This window comes from Aethalodelphis obliquidens, unplaced genomic scaffold (genome assembly GCF_003676395.1).
Source record: "Aethalodelphis obliquidens isolate GAN/ISIS:26980383/991018 unplaced genomic scaffold, ASM367639v1 scaffold54, whole genome shotgun sequence".
Classification (NCBI taxonomy): domain Eukaryota; kingdom Metazoa; phylum Chordata; class Mammalia; order Artiodactyla; family Delphinidae; genus Aethalodelphis; species Aethalodelphis obliquidens.
The window spans coordinates 14117869-14135944 of record NW_020837998.1 but is presented as its reverse complement, the minus strand read 5'-3'; the positions used below and the strand labels follow the sequence as shown (position 1 = coordinate 14135944).

The 18076-nt window shown below is 41.6% G+C and overlaps 2 protein-coding genes across 3 annotated transcripts in view; one reads left to right on the top strand and one right to left on the bottom strand.

Moving 5' to 3' along the window:
• Positions 1–2131: 2131 nt before the first annotated feature.
• On the bottom strand, positions 2132–4832 carry RPL36A (ribosomal protein L36a). The gene is made up of 5 exons (XM_027086110.1): positions 4722–4832; positions 4201–4306; positions 3933–4000; positions 2515–2637; positions 2132–2207 (listed from the first exon to the last, which is right to left on the bottom strand). Exons 1-5 carry the CDS (start codon positions 4830–4832, stop codon positions 2187–2189), a joined length of 429 nt encoding a protein of 142 aa, XP_026941911.1. The 3' UTR covers positions 2132–2186.
• A 3152-nt stretch (positions 4833–7984) lies between these two features.
• BTK (Bruton tyrosine kinase) overlaps positions 7985–18076 on the top strand; it is a 28370-nt gene continuing 18278 nt past the window's right edge. Inside the window, exons 1-3 of one of the 2 annotated variants that reach the window (XM_027086103.1) lie at positions 7985–8148; positions 16529–16698; positions 17246–17344. In XM_027086103.1, the coding sequence (XP_026941904.1) occupies positions 16558–16698; positions 17246–17344 (240 nt within the window). In that variant the 5' untranslated portion in view covers positions 7985–8148; positions 16529–16557. Of the gene's footprint in view, positions 8149–14466; positions 14654–16528; positions 16699–17245; positions 17345–18076 lie in introns of those variants that run through there. The other variant, XM_027086102.1, reaches the window with a different exon arrangement.

The following is an 18076-nucleotide window of genomic DNA, read 5'->3' as shown; positions in this document are numbered from 1 at the left end:
TTTTGGAGAACATTTTTGGGGAAAAGCCTTTGAACCTAATGTAAACTGCTGAGAAAATAATAGCTTAATAATATAATAAGTAAAATAATAATTTACAGACATACCTCATGTCATTGCACTTCACAAATACTGTGGGGTTTTTTTGGTTTTGGGGTTTTTTTACAAATTGAAGGTTTGTGGCAACCCTGCGTGTATCACAAGTCTGTTTGGCCCTATTTTTCCAACAGCATTTGTTCATTTTGTCTCTGTGTCACATTTTGGTAATTCCTGCAATATTTCAAACTTTTTCATTATTATTATATTTATCATGGTGATTGCAATGTTACTACTGCAAAAAAAAATTGTTTCTCTGAAGGCTTAGATGATGGCTAGCAATAAAGTATTTTTAAATTAATGTGTATACATTGTTTTTTTTAGACATAATGCTATCGCAAACTTTAATAGATTACAGTATAGTTTGAACATAAGTTTTATATGCAAAAACCAAAAATTTGGTGACTACCTTTATTGGAACCAAACCCGCAATATCTGTTGCCTGTATTGGAACTATGTGCCAGGCACTATTCTAGACGCATATGGTGTAGTGACTCATTTTTATCCTCCCAACAACCCTGATGTAGGTATTTATTCACTGTAAATTACAGCCAGGATTTAAACCCAGGCTTTTAACCCTTACACTGCCACCTACTGAGGTATTAATAATTGGATGGCACTAATTATCTTGGCCTAAAGATAAAAACTACTTCCTCAGTTGAAGGGCAAAAGAATACCCCAACAGGAATAACCTTCATAAATGGACAATTTAGAGGCAACCCAACAGACATTACTGAATTTTTATGGAAGAATCTTGCCAAGAAACATACCACCTAGGTTTCCAAATCCAAGTTGTTTGCAGTCTAGATCTAACAAATGCAATTGGCTTACTTTCACCAACAATAGTTGATACATTATGACCTAAAATACTGAACCTCTGGCCAGAAGACCCCCTCCACTTTAAGATGAATTGCCTTATCTCTTGAGGTTCCATGATGAAGCAATGAACTTCAAACTGGCATATGGAGGAATGAGTTACTGAGGCAATTTCCAGATACTCTAATTCCTTGCTTTTCCTCCAATTGGTTTACCTGAGGACCAACCTGCAGTCAGTGCTTCAGGCCTGCTCCTTCCCCACCTCCCCTTGTACTATCACCCTTCTCCCACATAAGCAAAAAAGGGTGTATTCATCTCACCCATCCAGAATGCAGGACAGTACAAAAGCTAACAGGGCACAAAAGGCCCACTCAAAATACAAAGTGCATGTTGTTGTAACAATCCCTTTGCCTGTCAGGTGATTACCAATTATTTTCAATAAAATTGGAGGGCTAAGCATTGTCAGTTAATAAAAATTGGAATAGAATTGGTAAATCCAGACAATTCAACCACAGAAACTTGGAAGAAAACTGCTCTCACTGAGATGTGCTTCCAGTCACCAAAATGTGTAGCTTATTTGCTTCACATCCAGAGTTTTGCAGCACAAGAATGAAGCATACAATAGCATACAAAGAGGATTCCAACTATTAGGCATTTTACAAAATGGACAGTTATCCCCCATAGGTTCCATTGGGGAATTTCACTGGAAATTCTATCCTTTGCAATTATTTCAACATGATGAAAATAATTTATATCTACTTTAAAATGTGAGGACGTATATAAAAATGCTTAGGGGGCATGAAAATAAGTCTAATGACATATATAATATAGTATGCTATGCCTAGAGAACCGGGTTGAAATTCCTCATACAGTGACTTTAGTAGTAAACATTATTTGAGACAAATTATTTCACTCCTGGTGAACCTCATGTTCACTATGGATGTAATTGTTACTGATCTCATTCTATTTGCCCTGAATTCAGGTCTCTACTTATGTCCCATGATAACCAATAACAGCCTTTGCTTTTTAACAAAAGGAATCCCATAAAGTCCCAAGTGATTAAAGTGCAAATTAGACCATCATAGCATCTGATGTGAGTTCAACCAGTCAGATTCAACCCTTAATAAGTATCTAGAACCATCAAGCATAAATTTCCCAAGGAGAATTTTATTGATGGCACTAGTTAATTTCCCTTCCAAAAAAATAAACAATTGAAACTAAATGAAGTAAACAATCTCAAATGTTTATTGCTTTCATAACAAAACAAAATATGAAGCTCAGAACTGGATCACTTGGCCCTGTAACAGAACAGGAAGAAAAATGGTGAGTTTTTGTATTTTGCATAGAACCTTTACTCCATCAAGAACAGCGTCTATTCCTAAAGGGATCACCATCCTTTATTAAGGCCAGTCTTCTCATTCTCCCCTTCCTACTCATGTCAAAACCAACACCAAAATACTTTGAGCTATGGATCTAGTTTAGTTATTTTCAGAGGATTGCCCCTGATCTTGACGCCACAAAAATGAGTAGGCAGAAATGTTCACCTCTCTCAACATAATAAAGCCATAGAGAAAATATTGCACCTTCCACCCCATAATTATCTACCTTTCTCTTCTTATCTCCTCCCAGCTCAAAATGCTTGCATCTCTTAATAGCCAGCATTCTCTTAGATCTGCAGTTCGGCTCAACACATTCAAGCCTCAGCACAATCTTCTTTGTAGTTTTAGCCTGGAAAATAAAATTAAGTCAAAGCCTTCATAAATCACTACAGAAAATCTTTCTTCAAAAATATGACTGTTGGGTCAAGTACTACTTAAGGCAAAGCTCTGCAAAGTTTAAGAGTTGTGACAATCTGTTTTCAGCTATAGGGAGAAAACAGAAATGTGAAAATCAGTGTATTTAAGAGAAAATGGTGGCAGATTATCTAATTGAAATCAAGTTCTCCATTCATATCAAACATCCTAGAGGGCTTCTTATCAAATAGGCATTCATCACACCACCCTGGCCTTTCAGCTCTACGTAGTTAAGTATTCCACACACCCAAAAATGGGTCAACTGAGTCCATGCAACTATGAAATAAACACAACTTTCACAACCCATTTAAATAAGAGTTAATAAATACTACTTAATATCTATTCTCCAGAGACTACCCACAATTACATCTAGGTTTTATGTGCATTCAACTGTATTATTTAACTCCCCACAAATACTCAACTTCTAAAGCCTGCTCCTGTAGTTAGAATTCTATTCTTTAAAGTTCTCAAAAGAGCAGAAACCTAAGTACAATGTCCCTATCTCCTAAACAAGTTACCCAAATGTGAAAAGGCATATCACCACCTAGTGATCAAACCATTTATTGCACCTAAATGACCACTAAAATCACTCCTGAATACTTTATGAGGACCTAAGTGCCAAAAGAAATGCTATGTTCGTGGGAAGGCTATGCTCCAAGCACTGTATACTTTAGGGGGTAGACAAATCACCTGAGGTAGAACAGAAACTCAGAAATTCAGCCTGAGACCAACAGGGAATTCAGGAAGCCAGTGGAAGACCTAAATAGCTATTTTAAAGAGCTTTAAGACTTCATGAGTTAGGTAGCAGACTGACTGTAGACTTCTGAACTGAGAAGCAAAATAAGAGAACAATTCTTACTGCAAGCATGAGCTAAGGATTCGTTAGGACATGGCAACGGATAAGGAAGAGGGTGAAGAAAAGGATTTACGGGTGTCCTCAAACTTCAGTCCTGAGGAAGGCAGGGCACATTCCTTGATGTTTGCCTCTTCAAAAAGAGGACAAAAAAATATAAAACAATGAGGCAGTGCAGTATTGTAGACTGGAGTGAGACCTGGATTGCACTTCCAGCTCCACTGCCTACTAGATGTATGTCTCTGCAGGTAACTAAGATAACTTCACTGAAACTATGAAAACACATACCTATGTTGTAGAGATGTGTGGGCTAAAAACAAATGGGAAGTCTCTGCCACAGTAAGTGGGAAGCATATCAAACAGTGACCACTACAAACCTTTTTCCGGAAAATCGGCTTAGTCTGCCCACCATAGCCACTCTGCTTCCTGTCATAACGCCGCTTTCCTAGGAGAATGAAAATTATTTGTCAGGGTTTATCAAACATAACAAATCACAACCGACAAGTGGAAGTCTTCTCAGCGGTTTTATCTTGGGCTTTCCAGCAGAAATATCAATGCCCAAGTGGGGAAGGGAGGGAGGACTGGGCTCGTGTATTATATAACACAAATGCCGCATTAAAACCAAATCACGTATGCCCATCTTACCCTGGGCATACAGAGAATCCTTGCCCTTCTTGTACTGTGTCACTTTGTGGGGTTGGTGCTTGCCGCACTTCTTACAGAAAGTCCGGCGGGTTTTAGGAACGTTCACCTAGTAAATAAACCGTTCAGAACGCGCAGTGTTATCAGACCAGCCGCACAAAACGCCCGACCCGACCCAGCTAAAGCTAAGGCATCCCACAAGGACTAAACTCTCAAACTCGCTAACACACAACGCTGACTGGAAGGTGGTCCGGCCCCATGTGCTTCAAATACAGCGGCCTCCGCCGAGCCCAAACTAAAACGAGAACATATTCACTTTACCGCTGGCTAAGTCTACCTCTTTGACCCCATCACTTCAGTTCCTGGCCCCGAAGCCCGGCCCCTTTGGGCTCGACCGCGGCCACACTGAGTTTCTTTGGTACAACGAGTCCACGTAGGAGCCTGGACGCATCCCGGGAAGGAACCATCAACCGGGAAGTAAAGATTAAACTGGATGTTGCCTGGCCGCCACCCCAAGCTCCTACCATGTTTGCGAGAGCGCTATCGGCACGGAAAGAGAGAGGCCTGGCCGGAAACGGAAGTATATAGGAGGTTTCTGGTCGCGCTTCCTCATGGGAGTCGGTGGGAACGACCATAGAGTTTAAGGCTCTGTGCTCCGCGCCCTCTGGCGGCTGAGAGGACTCGATTCAGGATCGCGGGCGCAGGCTTAAGGAAGGGCTCCGGCTGAGGCTGATCCACTCTCTTCAACTTCCACCCGCCTCCCTCCAGCTTTGCAACTTTTCCTCACTTCATCACTTTTGGTGGATACTGCTGCGTAGCACCGTTAAGTGAAGGAAGCAGTGCTCTTCCCAGACCATCTGGCTTCCGTGTGCCTCCCGAGGGAAGCCAGGACTAGGGTCGGTCAAGTGGAGGAGCCCTCCACCTCCATATCCCATTCCCGTTCTACTTCAAGGACACTGGGAACAACATCTTTCATGGTGAACTGCTGGTTCACTGAAGGCTTGGAGGGAGCCAGTGCTCTAGTTTATCTATCACATGGCTAGTTGTTGCATTCCACAGATGTTTATTGAATGCCTATTCTGTGTTGGCCACTGTTCTAGGGGAGGGACACAGTAATCAAATAATCAATGTCATAAATGTATAATTACAGACTAAATACTTTGTCAGAAAGGAACAGTGCTCAGCATTAAACAGCCCCCTTTTGTTGAGGGAGCAAGTTGGCTGACCTAGGTTCTGAAAAGTGAGGATGAAATTGTTCAGCTCCAACAATAGCAATAACCAGGCCAAAAGATAGGAAGTATCCAGCATTTCTTCACTTCCCTGCATACCTGGCAGAAGGCATGTGCTAGGTTTCAAGAGAGTCCAGCAGAGAAAGACTGCAGGGTACTGAGCATTTTAAATGAATTGTCCCATAAAATTCTCACAGTAATTCTAAGAGGTAGGTGATACTATTATTCCCATTTTACAGATGAGGAAATTGAGGCCATAGGGTGTTAAACGATTTGCCCAATGCTGCTAGTATTTAGTGGAGTCAGGATACAAACACGGGTGATCTGACTCCAGAGCTTGGGTTCCTTTACCATTATATGACATGATTGTGTGGCCTGGTAATTATAATAGCTAACAATTATTGAACAATTATTATATGCCAGGTATTTTCCTAACTACCTTACATACTACCTCTTTTAATCCTAACAACCCAAGTGGTATGTACATTTATTAGTGTTTAACAGGCGAGAAAACTGAGGCATGAGAGGCCTTAAATTCACTTACCCAAAGTCACACCAGTGGTTATTTTGTGGAGCTGGAATTTGATCCCAGGTAGTTTAACACCACAGCCTTGCACGTAGCCACAAATCACACAAGGGAAGCAGGAGCATCTGCAGGGTTGAGGATGATAAGGAGTCAGAATTGGGCAAGGACTCAGGAGGAGGTGTCAGTGGATTAGGGCTAAGGAACCATGACAACTTGGGGTCTCCTGCTTGCATAACCCTCCAGAAACACCCATAGGTTCAGAACTGACTCTCTGATCAGCTCTATTTTGTTGGACGGTCTCTGGGAATGAGATAATAAAAACATTACCACTGCCTGCTACATTTCCTAAAAGTTTCTTTGCCAAACAGCCAGGCTGTAGGCTCAGACCATTTCCTTCTTCTCTCCAGGCTGTTACACCGTCTTACTGGGCTTTGAGGAGTTTCTAGAGGTTTTTGATGTTAGTAACATGGAAATATGAAGACAGTGAACATGGCCCCTCTTAGTCTAATCAACCTTAGTTCTTTCTATCACACCTTTATGTGGCATGGCTTTGGTTTAGATTCCTTCACCAATCCTGGTCTCTGGTTTGGACATGCTCCTGCTTATTGATTTCCCCTAAGATGAGGAACTCAGAATTGAACACAGGACTCTACATGTGGCCTGGCCTTGCAGAGTAAGTGGTTGTTCACTTTCCTATGTCTAGATATTGGCACTATTTGGGTGCAGTCCTTCCATCACCTGGACAAGTCTGTGAGGAGAGTGCACATGGGCAGAGGGTGAAGACTCGCCTAGTTTTACTTTCCCCTCTCCCTTGTCCTGCTCTCCCTTGTCTAGATCCCCCATCAACGCCAAGTCTCCACCCCCAGAAGGACCTTGAGAAGGAACAGGGCATGTGACAACAAGTAGCATCTGACTGATGAAAAGGGGAGGGAAGGCAAATGTCTGTGACCAACTCTCAGGCAGGCCACTGGAGCAGCTATTCAGAGGTGACTAGTGAAAGGATATAAATTGTCAATAAAATAGGGAGATCATACAACACTTGCTGCCCCTTTATCTTGTGTGGACGTGAGGATTAACTAGTCTACTCTCCTACAAAATACTTTAAAAAATATATCCTGTTCCCTTAAAAATTCTGACGGACTTCTTCTAGTGGGATTTATGATCTGTTCCTACATACAGCGCCTGGGGCAAGTAAATATGGCAGTGGCTGATGTGTCAAGATGGGCAAGCAGATCAGTCACCAGGGGCTCTGTGGCCATCCTGGTCTACATCCAGTACTGTCTGCATTTCCTAGGAGAGTCCTCTGGGAGAAGATCGCTGCTAGAACATAGGCTAGGAGGTGGCTGATGAAACATTTAGGTTTCAAGTAACACACCTAGTCTAGTTTATTATTTTACAAGATTAAAGAGAAATTTGTAAATTAAGAGTGAATCCTTGAGGCCGAATCTAAAATGGAGAAAATCAACATCCACAGAAAACGGGAAGGACACAAGTCAGTATGTGGGCTTACATTCGGACATTTTTATCTGTAGAAAAAATGCTTTCTTAGAAAATGACTCAGCAGGGGGAAGTCTTGTCTCTACCTCTGTCAGGATTTGTACTTTGGGGTCCCTTCGTGAACACTCTCCATCCTTCACTAGCAAGTTCAACCGTGTGGCCTTGAGTCTCTGCCTTAGAGGATATGAGAAGCTAAAGACGCCCTTCCTCGCCAGTCCCTTTGTTTTGTCTCCACATGTTTGCATTTCTCCTCTTTTCTGTAAGTCTCCACTGTCCTTTAGGAATGCTAGCCCTTTACCTCGGGGAGGTCGGCCTGAGGACGTGTCTGCTCAACCCAGCCCAGTCTAGAGTCTCAGTGGCCCCAGTAATGTTGAGGAGGGTTCTTTCAGAGCAGACTCAAGAAGTCCCAAGCAAATGAAGGGCGGGGACAGCTGGGGCGGGGAGTGGAATAGGGACAGCAGCAGGGAACCAGATACCATGCTGCTGAGAAGAAGAAAAAAAAGACATTGGTTTAAGTCAGGAAACAAAAAAAGGGAACTGAGTGGCTGTGAAAGGGTGGGGTTTGCTCAGACTGTCCTTCCTCTCTGGACTGTAAGAATATGTCTCCAGGGCCAGTGTCTTCTGAGATCGAGTCCCACCTTCAAAGTCCTGGCATCTCAATGCATCCGGGAAGCTACCTGCATTAAAGTCAGGACTGAGGTGGGTCTGGGGCATGGCAAGGGCTGGGCAGCAGCAGCAAGTACCTTTCGTGGGACCTTGGGACCCTTGAAGGCCAGATAGAAAGCGTGGCTGGTGCCATGTAGTCTGCTGGAGGAGGAGGCTGACAGAGGGTGGGAGTGTCATCAGCACAAGGCCCTGACAGTCTCTTCAGATGATCAGAAGGGGCTGGAAGGGTCCTCTCTGAGGAGGTTGTGGGGGGAACTAGAAGAGAAAAAAGCACTATGAGGTGACCATCTGAACAGGTAGCAGATGTTGGAAAGAGGCACCTCTGCACAATTTGGCAGAAAAGTAAGATTTATTGCCGGTGGCAAAATAAGCCAGGATAAAAATAAGCCCTTTGGTCAAATATTGCCGGAAGACCCAAAATGGATATGTGTGTCAATGAGACCCTTAGAAGAAGGAATTTTTAAGAGGCAGATTGTCTGAGAAAATGGTCAAAGCTCACGTGCCACAATAGGCTTTTGAGCTCTGTAAGCTAAGGAAAGGCGAAACCAGGGTGTAAAGCCTCAGGCTGCATCGAGCCAACATTGCTGGGATCAGAGCTGGCTTGTTGGAAGGACTGTGTACGCCAACCTCGTGGTAACAGTGGGTAAGAGGCTGGGCCAGAAAAAAGCAGCCTCAGCCTCAGCCTCAGCCCAGACAGTGTGGCCAACCCCTGAGGTCGCGGGGAAGCTTTTTCCTATTACCATTGCCTGCCATGTGCACGGCTCTCTTTTCTCTAGGCTTCATCATTTTCTTCTCTCCTTTGCTCTCCTCTCCTCCTCTCTATCCTCCTCCTTCCTCTACCTGTATCCCCTCTTCTTTATCCCCTCCTTTATTTTGTTCATTACCATCCCTGAAACAGAGTCAGTGCTTAATAAATAATTGTGGAATTGCATTGAATTATTCTTGCCCCTTTCTTCCCCTCCTGTTTTCCCTTTTCCCTTTCCCCCTACTTGCCTAGTGCCTTCCTCATAGTATTGTTGTAAGCAGTAAGTGTGTTAATCTATGTAAAGTAGTTAAAATAGGGCCCAGCAATAGTCAGTGCTCCTATCTCACTGTTTGCTATTATTATTATTCTGCCTGAGACCTGCCAAGGTCCCCAGAGGACCTGCCTAGAATAAATAGTGTGGCATTTAAAATAAAAGGGATTGCTGGGCCTGACCAAGACATCCTTGGGTGAGCTGCTGGACCTCCAAATGGAATCCTTGTCCAGTTTCCTGGCCACTCAGCTCTCCAAGCTCAAAGTCTCTATCTCATGCTGTTTGTTTCCAGAGGCAGGGCAGCAGCAAAGCCCAGAGGCAGGGGTCTATACAGCTCAGGGGTTACCTTCTGTGCTGTTAGTTGTGTGCTGGTTCTGCTCCTTCCCCCATTTTGCATGCCAAGACCCTGACCAAGGGTGCTACAGCTGCTTGGAGCCTCAGATATTTGATAAAACAATGTCACCTACCAAATAAGCCACAAAATGCAAATACCCTAAACAATCTAATGCATTCTACTGAAACAGGATCCCTTAGTGTTAGCCCTGTCTGGTCTATTCTGACCCCTTTTATATTCAGAATATTTAAACTATCTGCTTGCATTAAAGTCCAAATTCCTGTGGCTTATGGCTAGTGATGTATTTGTTTAGAATCTTTCGTAAACGCCTCATGTTGAGAACTAGTGCAACTTTCCATCCACTTCTAGGGTCTTGGTGCAATGTAAAATTATCATCAGTATGATTTACTATTTCCATTCGAGCAAATTTCCTATAGAGAGTTTCCTTTCGGTGGACTAGACCCATACCAGGAAGTGACTTAGGTATAAGGGGAAGATATGGCTTTTGAAAACCAGTTTGGGTGTTCTCCAAAGAGTCATCAGATGCCTGCTGCTTTTTGCCCATGGATGCCATGCCGATATCCGATTTCTATCTCCTGCGAATAAGGGAGAGCTAGAATTTTCAGTGAGGCAGTGCTCAGTAAGAAGCTAGAGACAGACCTTGACCTAATTCACTCTAAAGCTGCTGGGTTATGCAAATGAAGCCATCAGGGGAGGGGGATAGAGAACTCCTCTGAGGACCCTGAAACAAATGGGCCACGTGTCACTTTCAGTTTCTCTGGAGATTCCTGTGCACTGACTGAGGGTGTTGGGAGAGCATTCGAAACACAAAAGCCTTGATCCCAGGCTTTCCACCTCCCTCTCGGAGAGCCATCGCCACATGCCTTAGGGTTAGCATCAGTTAGCTGAACTTCAAGGAGAAGCTCTACTCACTGCCTTGACTCCCAGAAATGAAAATGAACTATAGTCTATTAACTCATCCTTACATATCTGTCTGTAATAGAAACAGTAAAAAAAAAAAAAACTGATTAGAAGTGGAGCAGAAAAGAGACAAAAGTGTGGGAAAAGCAGGCTCTCCAAAACTGCTATTTGGAGTGGAAATTGGTTACAGTGTTTCTGGAAACTATTTTGTCAATATATTTCAAAATTCAAAATGTACAAACTTTTTGACTTGGTAAATGATGTTTATATAGAGATCCTAATATCATGGGAAAATAATCAGGAGTAACATTAAACAAGAACTTTAGATATTTTGAGGACAATATGTGTTGGATGGATGGATGGATGGATAGATGGATACTTAGACAGATAATGTTAAGAAAAATAAGCAAACTACAAATAGTATGTGCAATATGATCTCAAATATAGTCAGAAAAATGCAGAGAAAATGAATGGAAGGAAATATGCCTAATATTAATGTCTCTGGATAATGAGCTTATAATTGATGTTTTCTTTTTAATATCCCTGTACTTAAAACATTTTCTATAATGAACATGTGTTATTGTGATATTGACGGAAAAAAATAAAAAGTTTAAGCCAGGGAAAACAAAAACTAAATTGAAAAAGAAGGCCAAAGGGTCACACAAGTCCAGAGTGAAAGACAGACAACCCAGCAGTCACCCTCAGAGCAGAGGAACAATGCTGAAAGTATTATCACCAACCTGATGCTCAGTGTAAACTTGCAGATTCGCTATCTGGCACTCCTTTCATCATTACTTGGCCAGAATCTATTGTCTCTAGTGCAGGGCAGAAGAGATGACAGACCCAGAAGTTTCCAAAACTACAGAAGAAAATTGTAAAATGTTAACAACATGAAATGCTGAAGAAGACCAGAGCACCAAGACCTCTTAGAAATTATTACAGTAGATGAGAATTTCCCTGGTTAGCCAGCAGCCAGAAAACTGATTTTGCTGGAAGTCTTCACCACAAATTTGGGCACGTGTAGCACTGACCCTGAAACTTACCATGAAATAATTAGCTTTCATTAGGGCCTGAACAGAGCTTTTAGGAACTTAACAAGAGTAATTATGGCTCTTTGTTGCTATGGGTATGATATTTTAATGACGACTTCTCTTCTGGTTCCAAGACTGGGGAATTCTCAATCAAAATCTCAATCAAAACCTGAAAGATGCTTCTTGGGCTTGAGAAGAGATTTTTAGTAGGCCTATCAGTTATACTCTACTCTAATGAGAGATCATTGATAAGTCTACCAGATTTCATAGTAAAGCCTCAGGAAGATGGGACTAAAAAAGGAACAAGGGATTACACGAAGTGCATAGTCCAACACATAAGCCAGACCTGGGTTTGCCACGTTGTCTAAGTAACTGAGAATTCATTCTGAGAGTGGAAAACTATGACCACATGTACAAGATTGTTCATGGTAGCATTATTTATAATTGAAAACAACCTAAATATCCATCAGTAGGAGAATGGATAAATAAATTGTGATATATTCATCATATAGAATACTGATACATATCAAAATGAATTAAAATGTATGAACTAGAGCTGCCAAGATAAATAAATCATAAGAAATGAGAAAAATTGAGGAAAAAAGTAAGATGCTGAAGATTATGTAACACATATTAAAATGTGAAACATGTAAACCAATACTAAATGTCTTTTTTGGATACTTACATATGTAGTAATTATATAAAAACATGCCTAGGAATGATAAATGCCAAATTCCAGATATTGGTAACCTCTGTGGAGGGAGGGAACTAAGATTGTGGAAGAGTACACAAGGGTGTTTTGACTGTATGGATAGTATTTCATTTCTAACAAAACACCAGAAACAAAATGGCACAATGTTAGGATTCTATAGAGCTAAGTGGTGAGCACATGAGTGTAATGTTATTCTCTTTACTTTCTGCCTATTTGCAATATTTCACAATATAAAAGACAGTACATTCAAGCAAACTTTTATATTCACAGTAAGCAATAACAACCCTAGAATAAAGGGTTGGTGTTCCACCTAAACACTTTGCTTTCATCCCATTAACAACGAAAAATCCTGAAGGAAAAAGCAGCTGGCAACTCTAGAAGTCGACCAGTTAAACAAGATCTCCTTATAGAGGATTTAAAGGAAAATGTAATAAAACATTGGCAGAACTGAGAAGAATCCTCATGTGGGAAAAAGTACTGTTGTCAGTTAAGAGAGACATATCATTCTTTCTAGCCAGAGGAATATTGCAGAGGAAAGTGCCCCTGCATCCTGAATTCTCTCTCACTTATCCCCTGTACTTAACCACCATTTCCTCCTTTGCCAAATGTTCTTAGAAGATGGAGAGGGGTCTCTCCCCAGTGCTCTTTGCTGATAGCCATGGGGAATAACAGGGTGCTGAGGTGGATGGCATCATACTTCGTTGAAGGCAAAAAAAAAAAAAAAATCCCTCTGGGAGGCAATGAGGTACAACAGAAACAACAAGGGTGTGGGGTCACAAATGGATAAGGTTGGGCCAGTCACATAGCCTCCATGAGTCTCATTTTCCTCATCTGTTTGCCGTGAGGAATAAATGAAAGAATGTGTGTAAAATGTCTGATGGATGGACTGCACTGGGAGAAGCATGAGTTCCCTTCCATTCCCCTGGGGAGAAAAGGGAAAGGCTAGAATCTTGCTGGACAATTATGTAATGCTTTAAAGGAGAAATAAACACAAAACGCAGCTTATTGGATATTTTGGCTTAATAGTTATTTGAACCATGACTGACTATTTCTAACTAGCTTCTCCTGGACTCTTCCCAGTCATAGACAGGCTGTGTCATTTTCTGATTTTTCTCTGGTGTTGTCCCTAATAGTGTTTTGTTTTGTTTTATTAATAATAGCCAATTTTTTAAAAAATAAATTTATTTATTTATGGCTGCGTTGGGTCTTTGTTGCTGCACGCGGGCTTTCTTTAGTTGCGGCGAGTGGGGGCTACTCTTTGTTGTGGTGCGTGGGCTTCTTATTGTGGTGGCTTCCCTTGTTGTGGAGCACGGGCTCTAGGCGCACGGGCTTCAGTAGTTGTGGCACACGGGCTCAGTAGTTGTGACTTGCAGGCTCTGTAGTTGTGGCGCACGGGCTTAGTTGCTCCACGGCATGTGGGATCTTCCCGGACCAGGGCTCGAACTTGTGTCCCCTGCATTGGCAGGCAGATTCTTAACCACTGCACCACCAGGGAAGTCCCCCTAATAGTGTTTTATCTTAGCATGAGCAAAGATAGGAGCCAAAGGTGGTTTAGTTTACCGATTCTGCAAGTGCTATTTACATTAACTCCTTGGCATAGTGCAGTTTGTAAAGTGGCTGAACTCTTACTACTAAGCATTCTTTTTTGGAATTCTACTGCTCCACAAAGAGCTGTGAGGCTGCAAAAGGTGGCCGTGTGAAAATCTTTGCATTTGTAGTTTAATAAAGAGAACATTATAACACTGGAACTTTATATTTTAAATGAAGAGCTCTGTGTGTGTCTCTCTAGTCTTTTTTCTCCTCCTCTTTCTTTCTCTATGTGAAGTGTGTGTGTGTGTGTGTGTGTAATATTCATGTCACTTCCGTTTCCACCCCCAACCCCACCACTTGAGTGAGGTGCAGGGTCAGCCCTCACTGTGCATCTTTTGTGGTCAAATTGACTCTGTGGGCTGCTGAAATTGTTAGAAAAAAATTAGGACCTTTCACAATAAGTACCCAAAGAAGCTGCAACTATCCTCTAAAGCAGAGTGTCCATTACACACCAACCTTCAGGAAGACATAAAAGCAGATGCCTCTCCTTTCACATTAGTGGTGGATGGACTAATGGTGACTAAGGAAGAACTACCACATTTTCAGGCTGTGTGTGCCTGGAGTGGATCACAAGGAATGGGGGAAAGCAATCAAAGAGGGAGCAACCAGGCCGTGGAAGTCCCAGCAGTCCTCCAGCTCAATGATCTAGAAGTAGAGGCCATTTCACCCCATGCTCAGAGGGGCAATGGCTAGTGAGAGGCTTATTTACTTCCTCATACTTAGACCAGCACTAAACCCTACCCCAACACAGACACTTAAAAGAGAGGAAGGCTTCCTCCTGTACAAACTGGATTTGTTCTAAAAAAGAAAAAGAACAGAGGCAGCTTCCAGAAGGACCTGTCTTATAGGAAATAAGAGCAGACGCCAAGACTGAAGCAGATGCTGGATCTGAACAGGGGAGTGTATCCACCAAGAGCTTGCAACAAAACTAAAGGTAAAATGATGGGTGTGCTTTACTCAGCTAAAAGAGGAACAACTGGACGTGGTTTGTTTGGATGCTTCTGATCCAATTTACTGGTCATGCTACTCAATTTCTTTAGGGTATTATTTTGTCTTCTCTAAGTTGAGTCTTTGGTTGTGAATAGGTACTTAATTGGAATTCACCATGGGAACAAATGTGATATTAGTACAGGGATCTTGATGAGTTGGCAGTTCCTGAGAATAGACTATTATTACCTGGTTACCACTACTTCTGAGTAAATGAAAAACCTTAATGTTAAAAGAAATCTTTTTGGGGTTTGAGCTGAATCTGAATGCTAGATAGAACTCTAGTTGGTTGCAAACTCTTATCAGTCACTCCTGTGAGAGACGATTTAAACTGGGGAGCCAGGGAAGAGAGCAGCTGTGTGAAGGGTGTAGGGAAAAGTTTGCTCCTTTGCCCGATTTTCTCAAAAGATCATTTATAAAAAATTGAACAAGTCTACCACCAGAAAACAGTGGCATCCACATGATGAATAAATAACAAAGTGATCATTCTGAACATCCCTGGTGTTCCTGTAACCTATTTTTGTCTCCTCAGTACAATAATAGAACATCTTACACCACAGGAAAGAGCAAAATAATGGTGTGGATAGCCTCAGGCTTCGATAAGAAACCATTCCCTTGCTTTCCTGGTGTGAGAAGTAACCTATGCTTGACAAGTACAAAAAACTACTTACTTTATTCTGCTTCCATGGTGCCACCAAAACCATAAGGAGTTTAGTTTAAAAAAAAAAAAAACCTACACCCTTCAGGAAAAAACTTACCTCCAACAAAACTTGAGGGAGAAGGGGCTGGTGATTTGGTGATTTTTTTCGTATTTTTTTTAGTGCTCTATTTCTGTGGCAGTATTTATATTTTCACTTTATCTTTCTAACGAAGGTTTGGGTTGGTAATAAAATATAGTGTATTTAAGTGAATAACTGTGTGTTTTGTGTGAATAAAAAAACCAACGGTGACTTTTTGTAACTTTCTTTGCCTTTCTGTATTTCAGTTACCTAAACTGAATCTTTCTGAAGTACTGTAAGTTTGGAGAGGCTAAACAAGTTACTTTTCATAAATGATCAGAGAGAGCATCTATAAGATTAAGACAGTTGCATCACTTTTGCATGATGCTGTCTGAAAGAACTAATCTAAGCAAAAAGGAAGGGAAAATCAAAAACAAAACAAAACAATTACCTCTCAAAAATTGTTTTTCAATTTTAGAACAAATCTTCTATCCTTTGTAGCTCAGCCAGAGGGTGATGGGCAAAATTAGTTGGGTGGCAGTTAGTAAATGTCCATAACTGCAGGTGCAGCCTCTGTATCCTTATTAGACCCCTTGGTTACAGACCCCAGTGGGACAATGTATGAAAAATTACACTCACTGTCTAGGAAACTGGGAACTGAAAGTCCAATATCTGCCTCAGTGGAGTTCTGGCACCTGCATTATCCCTTCTGGGGATATAAGGGTCAACAGCTGCGCAGAGACTTTTACTGTTCACAGATTCTGCACGTATCATAAAAGGGTGGTTAGTGTAGAGCTGCCTCTAGATATTACCAAGCACATGGGTACATATCACTTGACATCCAGAGCATTCCATTGCCTTATACAAGAACCCAGTTTATATGAACTCATGATGTAGAATCAATCACCCCACTTCGATGTGCATCGATTATACCTGAAAACTGGCAGAAATGGGTGCTATGGAAGGAGGACGTCAAAGTAAGAAGGTTCTTTGTTAGCTTTGAACATTTCTGTTCCATTTGAAACTAGGTGGCTAGGCTGAGGGGGAACCAGGAGGGATGAGGTTCAATGTGCTGGGTCCTCAAGAACTTTCATTATCAACAGCACCCAGTGAGCTCCAGAAAGAAGAAGCTATGGCTGCAGTGATATTGGAGAGCATCTTTCTGAAGCGATCCCAGCAGAAAAAGAAAACATCACCTTTAAACTTCAAGAAGCGCCTCTTTCTCCTGACCGTGCAAAAACTTTCCTACTATGAGTATGACTTTGAACGTGGGGTGAGTTTCTGTGCTGTGAAACCTGAGTTTTAAGGACTTGGCCTTAGATCTGCCTTGGGGGGAGGTAGATCCTTTTTGGTTTGAGGGGGTAGGTGGAAGGGACCCAAGTACACTTCAAACTCAGCAAAATGTTTCCTAGCCCAGAACTAGCTACAGACATACTGGAGCAAAAATTCAAAGGTGCTAAGAAGCTATGGGGAAAATCTCACCATGGATTCTTGCAGTTGGTGAGCACTCATTAAATGATTGTTGAGAATGAAATCCAAGACTTGGAAATTGCTTCCTTATTTTTTATGTTAAAGGAACACAAAGCCATCCACTCTTCTATAGTGTTTGCCCTCCATCTGGTAGTCAAAAAAGGTTAGGTTAATAGATCTGGAAGTTGTTTGGGTTTTGTTTGTTTGTTCGTTTTCTCAAAATGACAGGTCCTGATATAGAGTGTGGGTGTCACCTCTCTGTGTTGAATGATGAGATAGCGAAATCTAATCATCTGGTTGCTTAATCGCTCTTAATCTTTCTCCATTTTCTTCCTCATTCTCTTTCTCAGAGAAGAGGCAGTAAGAAGGGTTCAATAGATGTTGAGAAGATCACCTGTGTTGAAACAGTGGTTCCTGAGAAAAATCCTCCCCCCGAAAGACAGATTCTGGTGAGAAGAGGCCATTGTTAGAACTGGGCACGGGGCGGGGGGGCAGGAGGGTTGCAGTTAAGAAACTTGGAACACTTCAATTCTCTGTAAATAAACCTGTGATGCTGTGCAGTGTGGGACACATAAAGCTCCCATATATGTTCTTCACTCTGCCACATATTGGTTATGCTGAGTCTCAGCGTCTTTTCCCCAGATACAGAACAACTCACTTAATCTGGAAAACTTGTAACGCCAATCTTAAGATGATATCACATCAAGTTTTCAAACTGATCAGAGATGATTCGTTTTACTCCCTCAGTCACCAGGATCAGATTTACAAGCTTGAGTTAGTCTGAAAGCCAGAACTCTAGGGCTCTGAGTCATGAGATTCTTTAGTAGCTCACTGTTTCTTCTCTCATTTCCCAGAGCCTCTCGAGGACATAACGTCTACTGATTTCCTAGTTGATTTTTTTAAATATCATTTTTTTCCTGATGTCAAGAGTAATGCGTATTTATTATAGAAACTTTGCAAAATACAAAAAAGCACAAAAAAGAAGATAAAATCATGCATAATCTCATTATTCAGCTAAAACAACTATTAACATGTTCGTGTATGGACTTAACAGATGTTTTTCTCCATTAACAACACATACACTCACACTAATATATATGTTATATATTTAAAACATAGAATCATATTATACTACACATCTTACTTTGTAACCTACATTTTCAATTTAACAATATAAACTT

Bases quoted from the DNA above. Each gene is read 5' to 3' on its own strand.
- RPL36A (XM_027086110.1), bottom strand. From the start codon at position 4,832: ATGGTCGTTCCCACCGACTCCCATGAGGAAGCGCGACCAGAAACCTCC. The intron at 4,001-4,200 runs GTAAGATGGGCA...TCATTCTCCTAG, and splicing joins GGATTCTCTGTATGCCCAGG to GAAAGCGGCGTTATGACAGG. The intron at 2,638-3,932 runs GTTTGTAGTGGT...TTTATTTTCCAG, and splicing joins AGCCGATTTTCCGGAAAAAG to GCTAAAACTACAAAGAAGAT.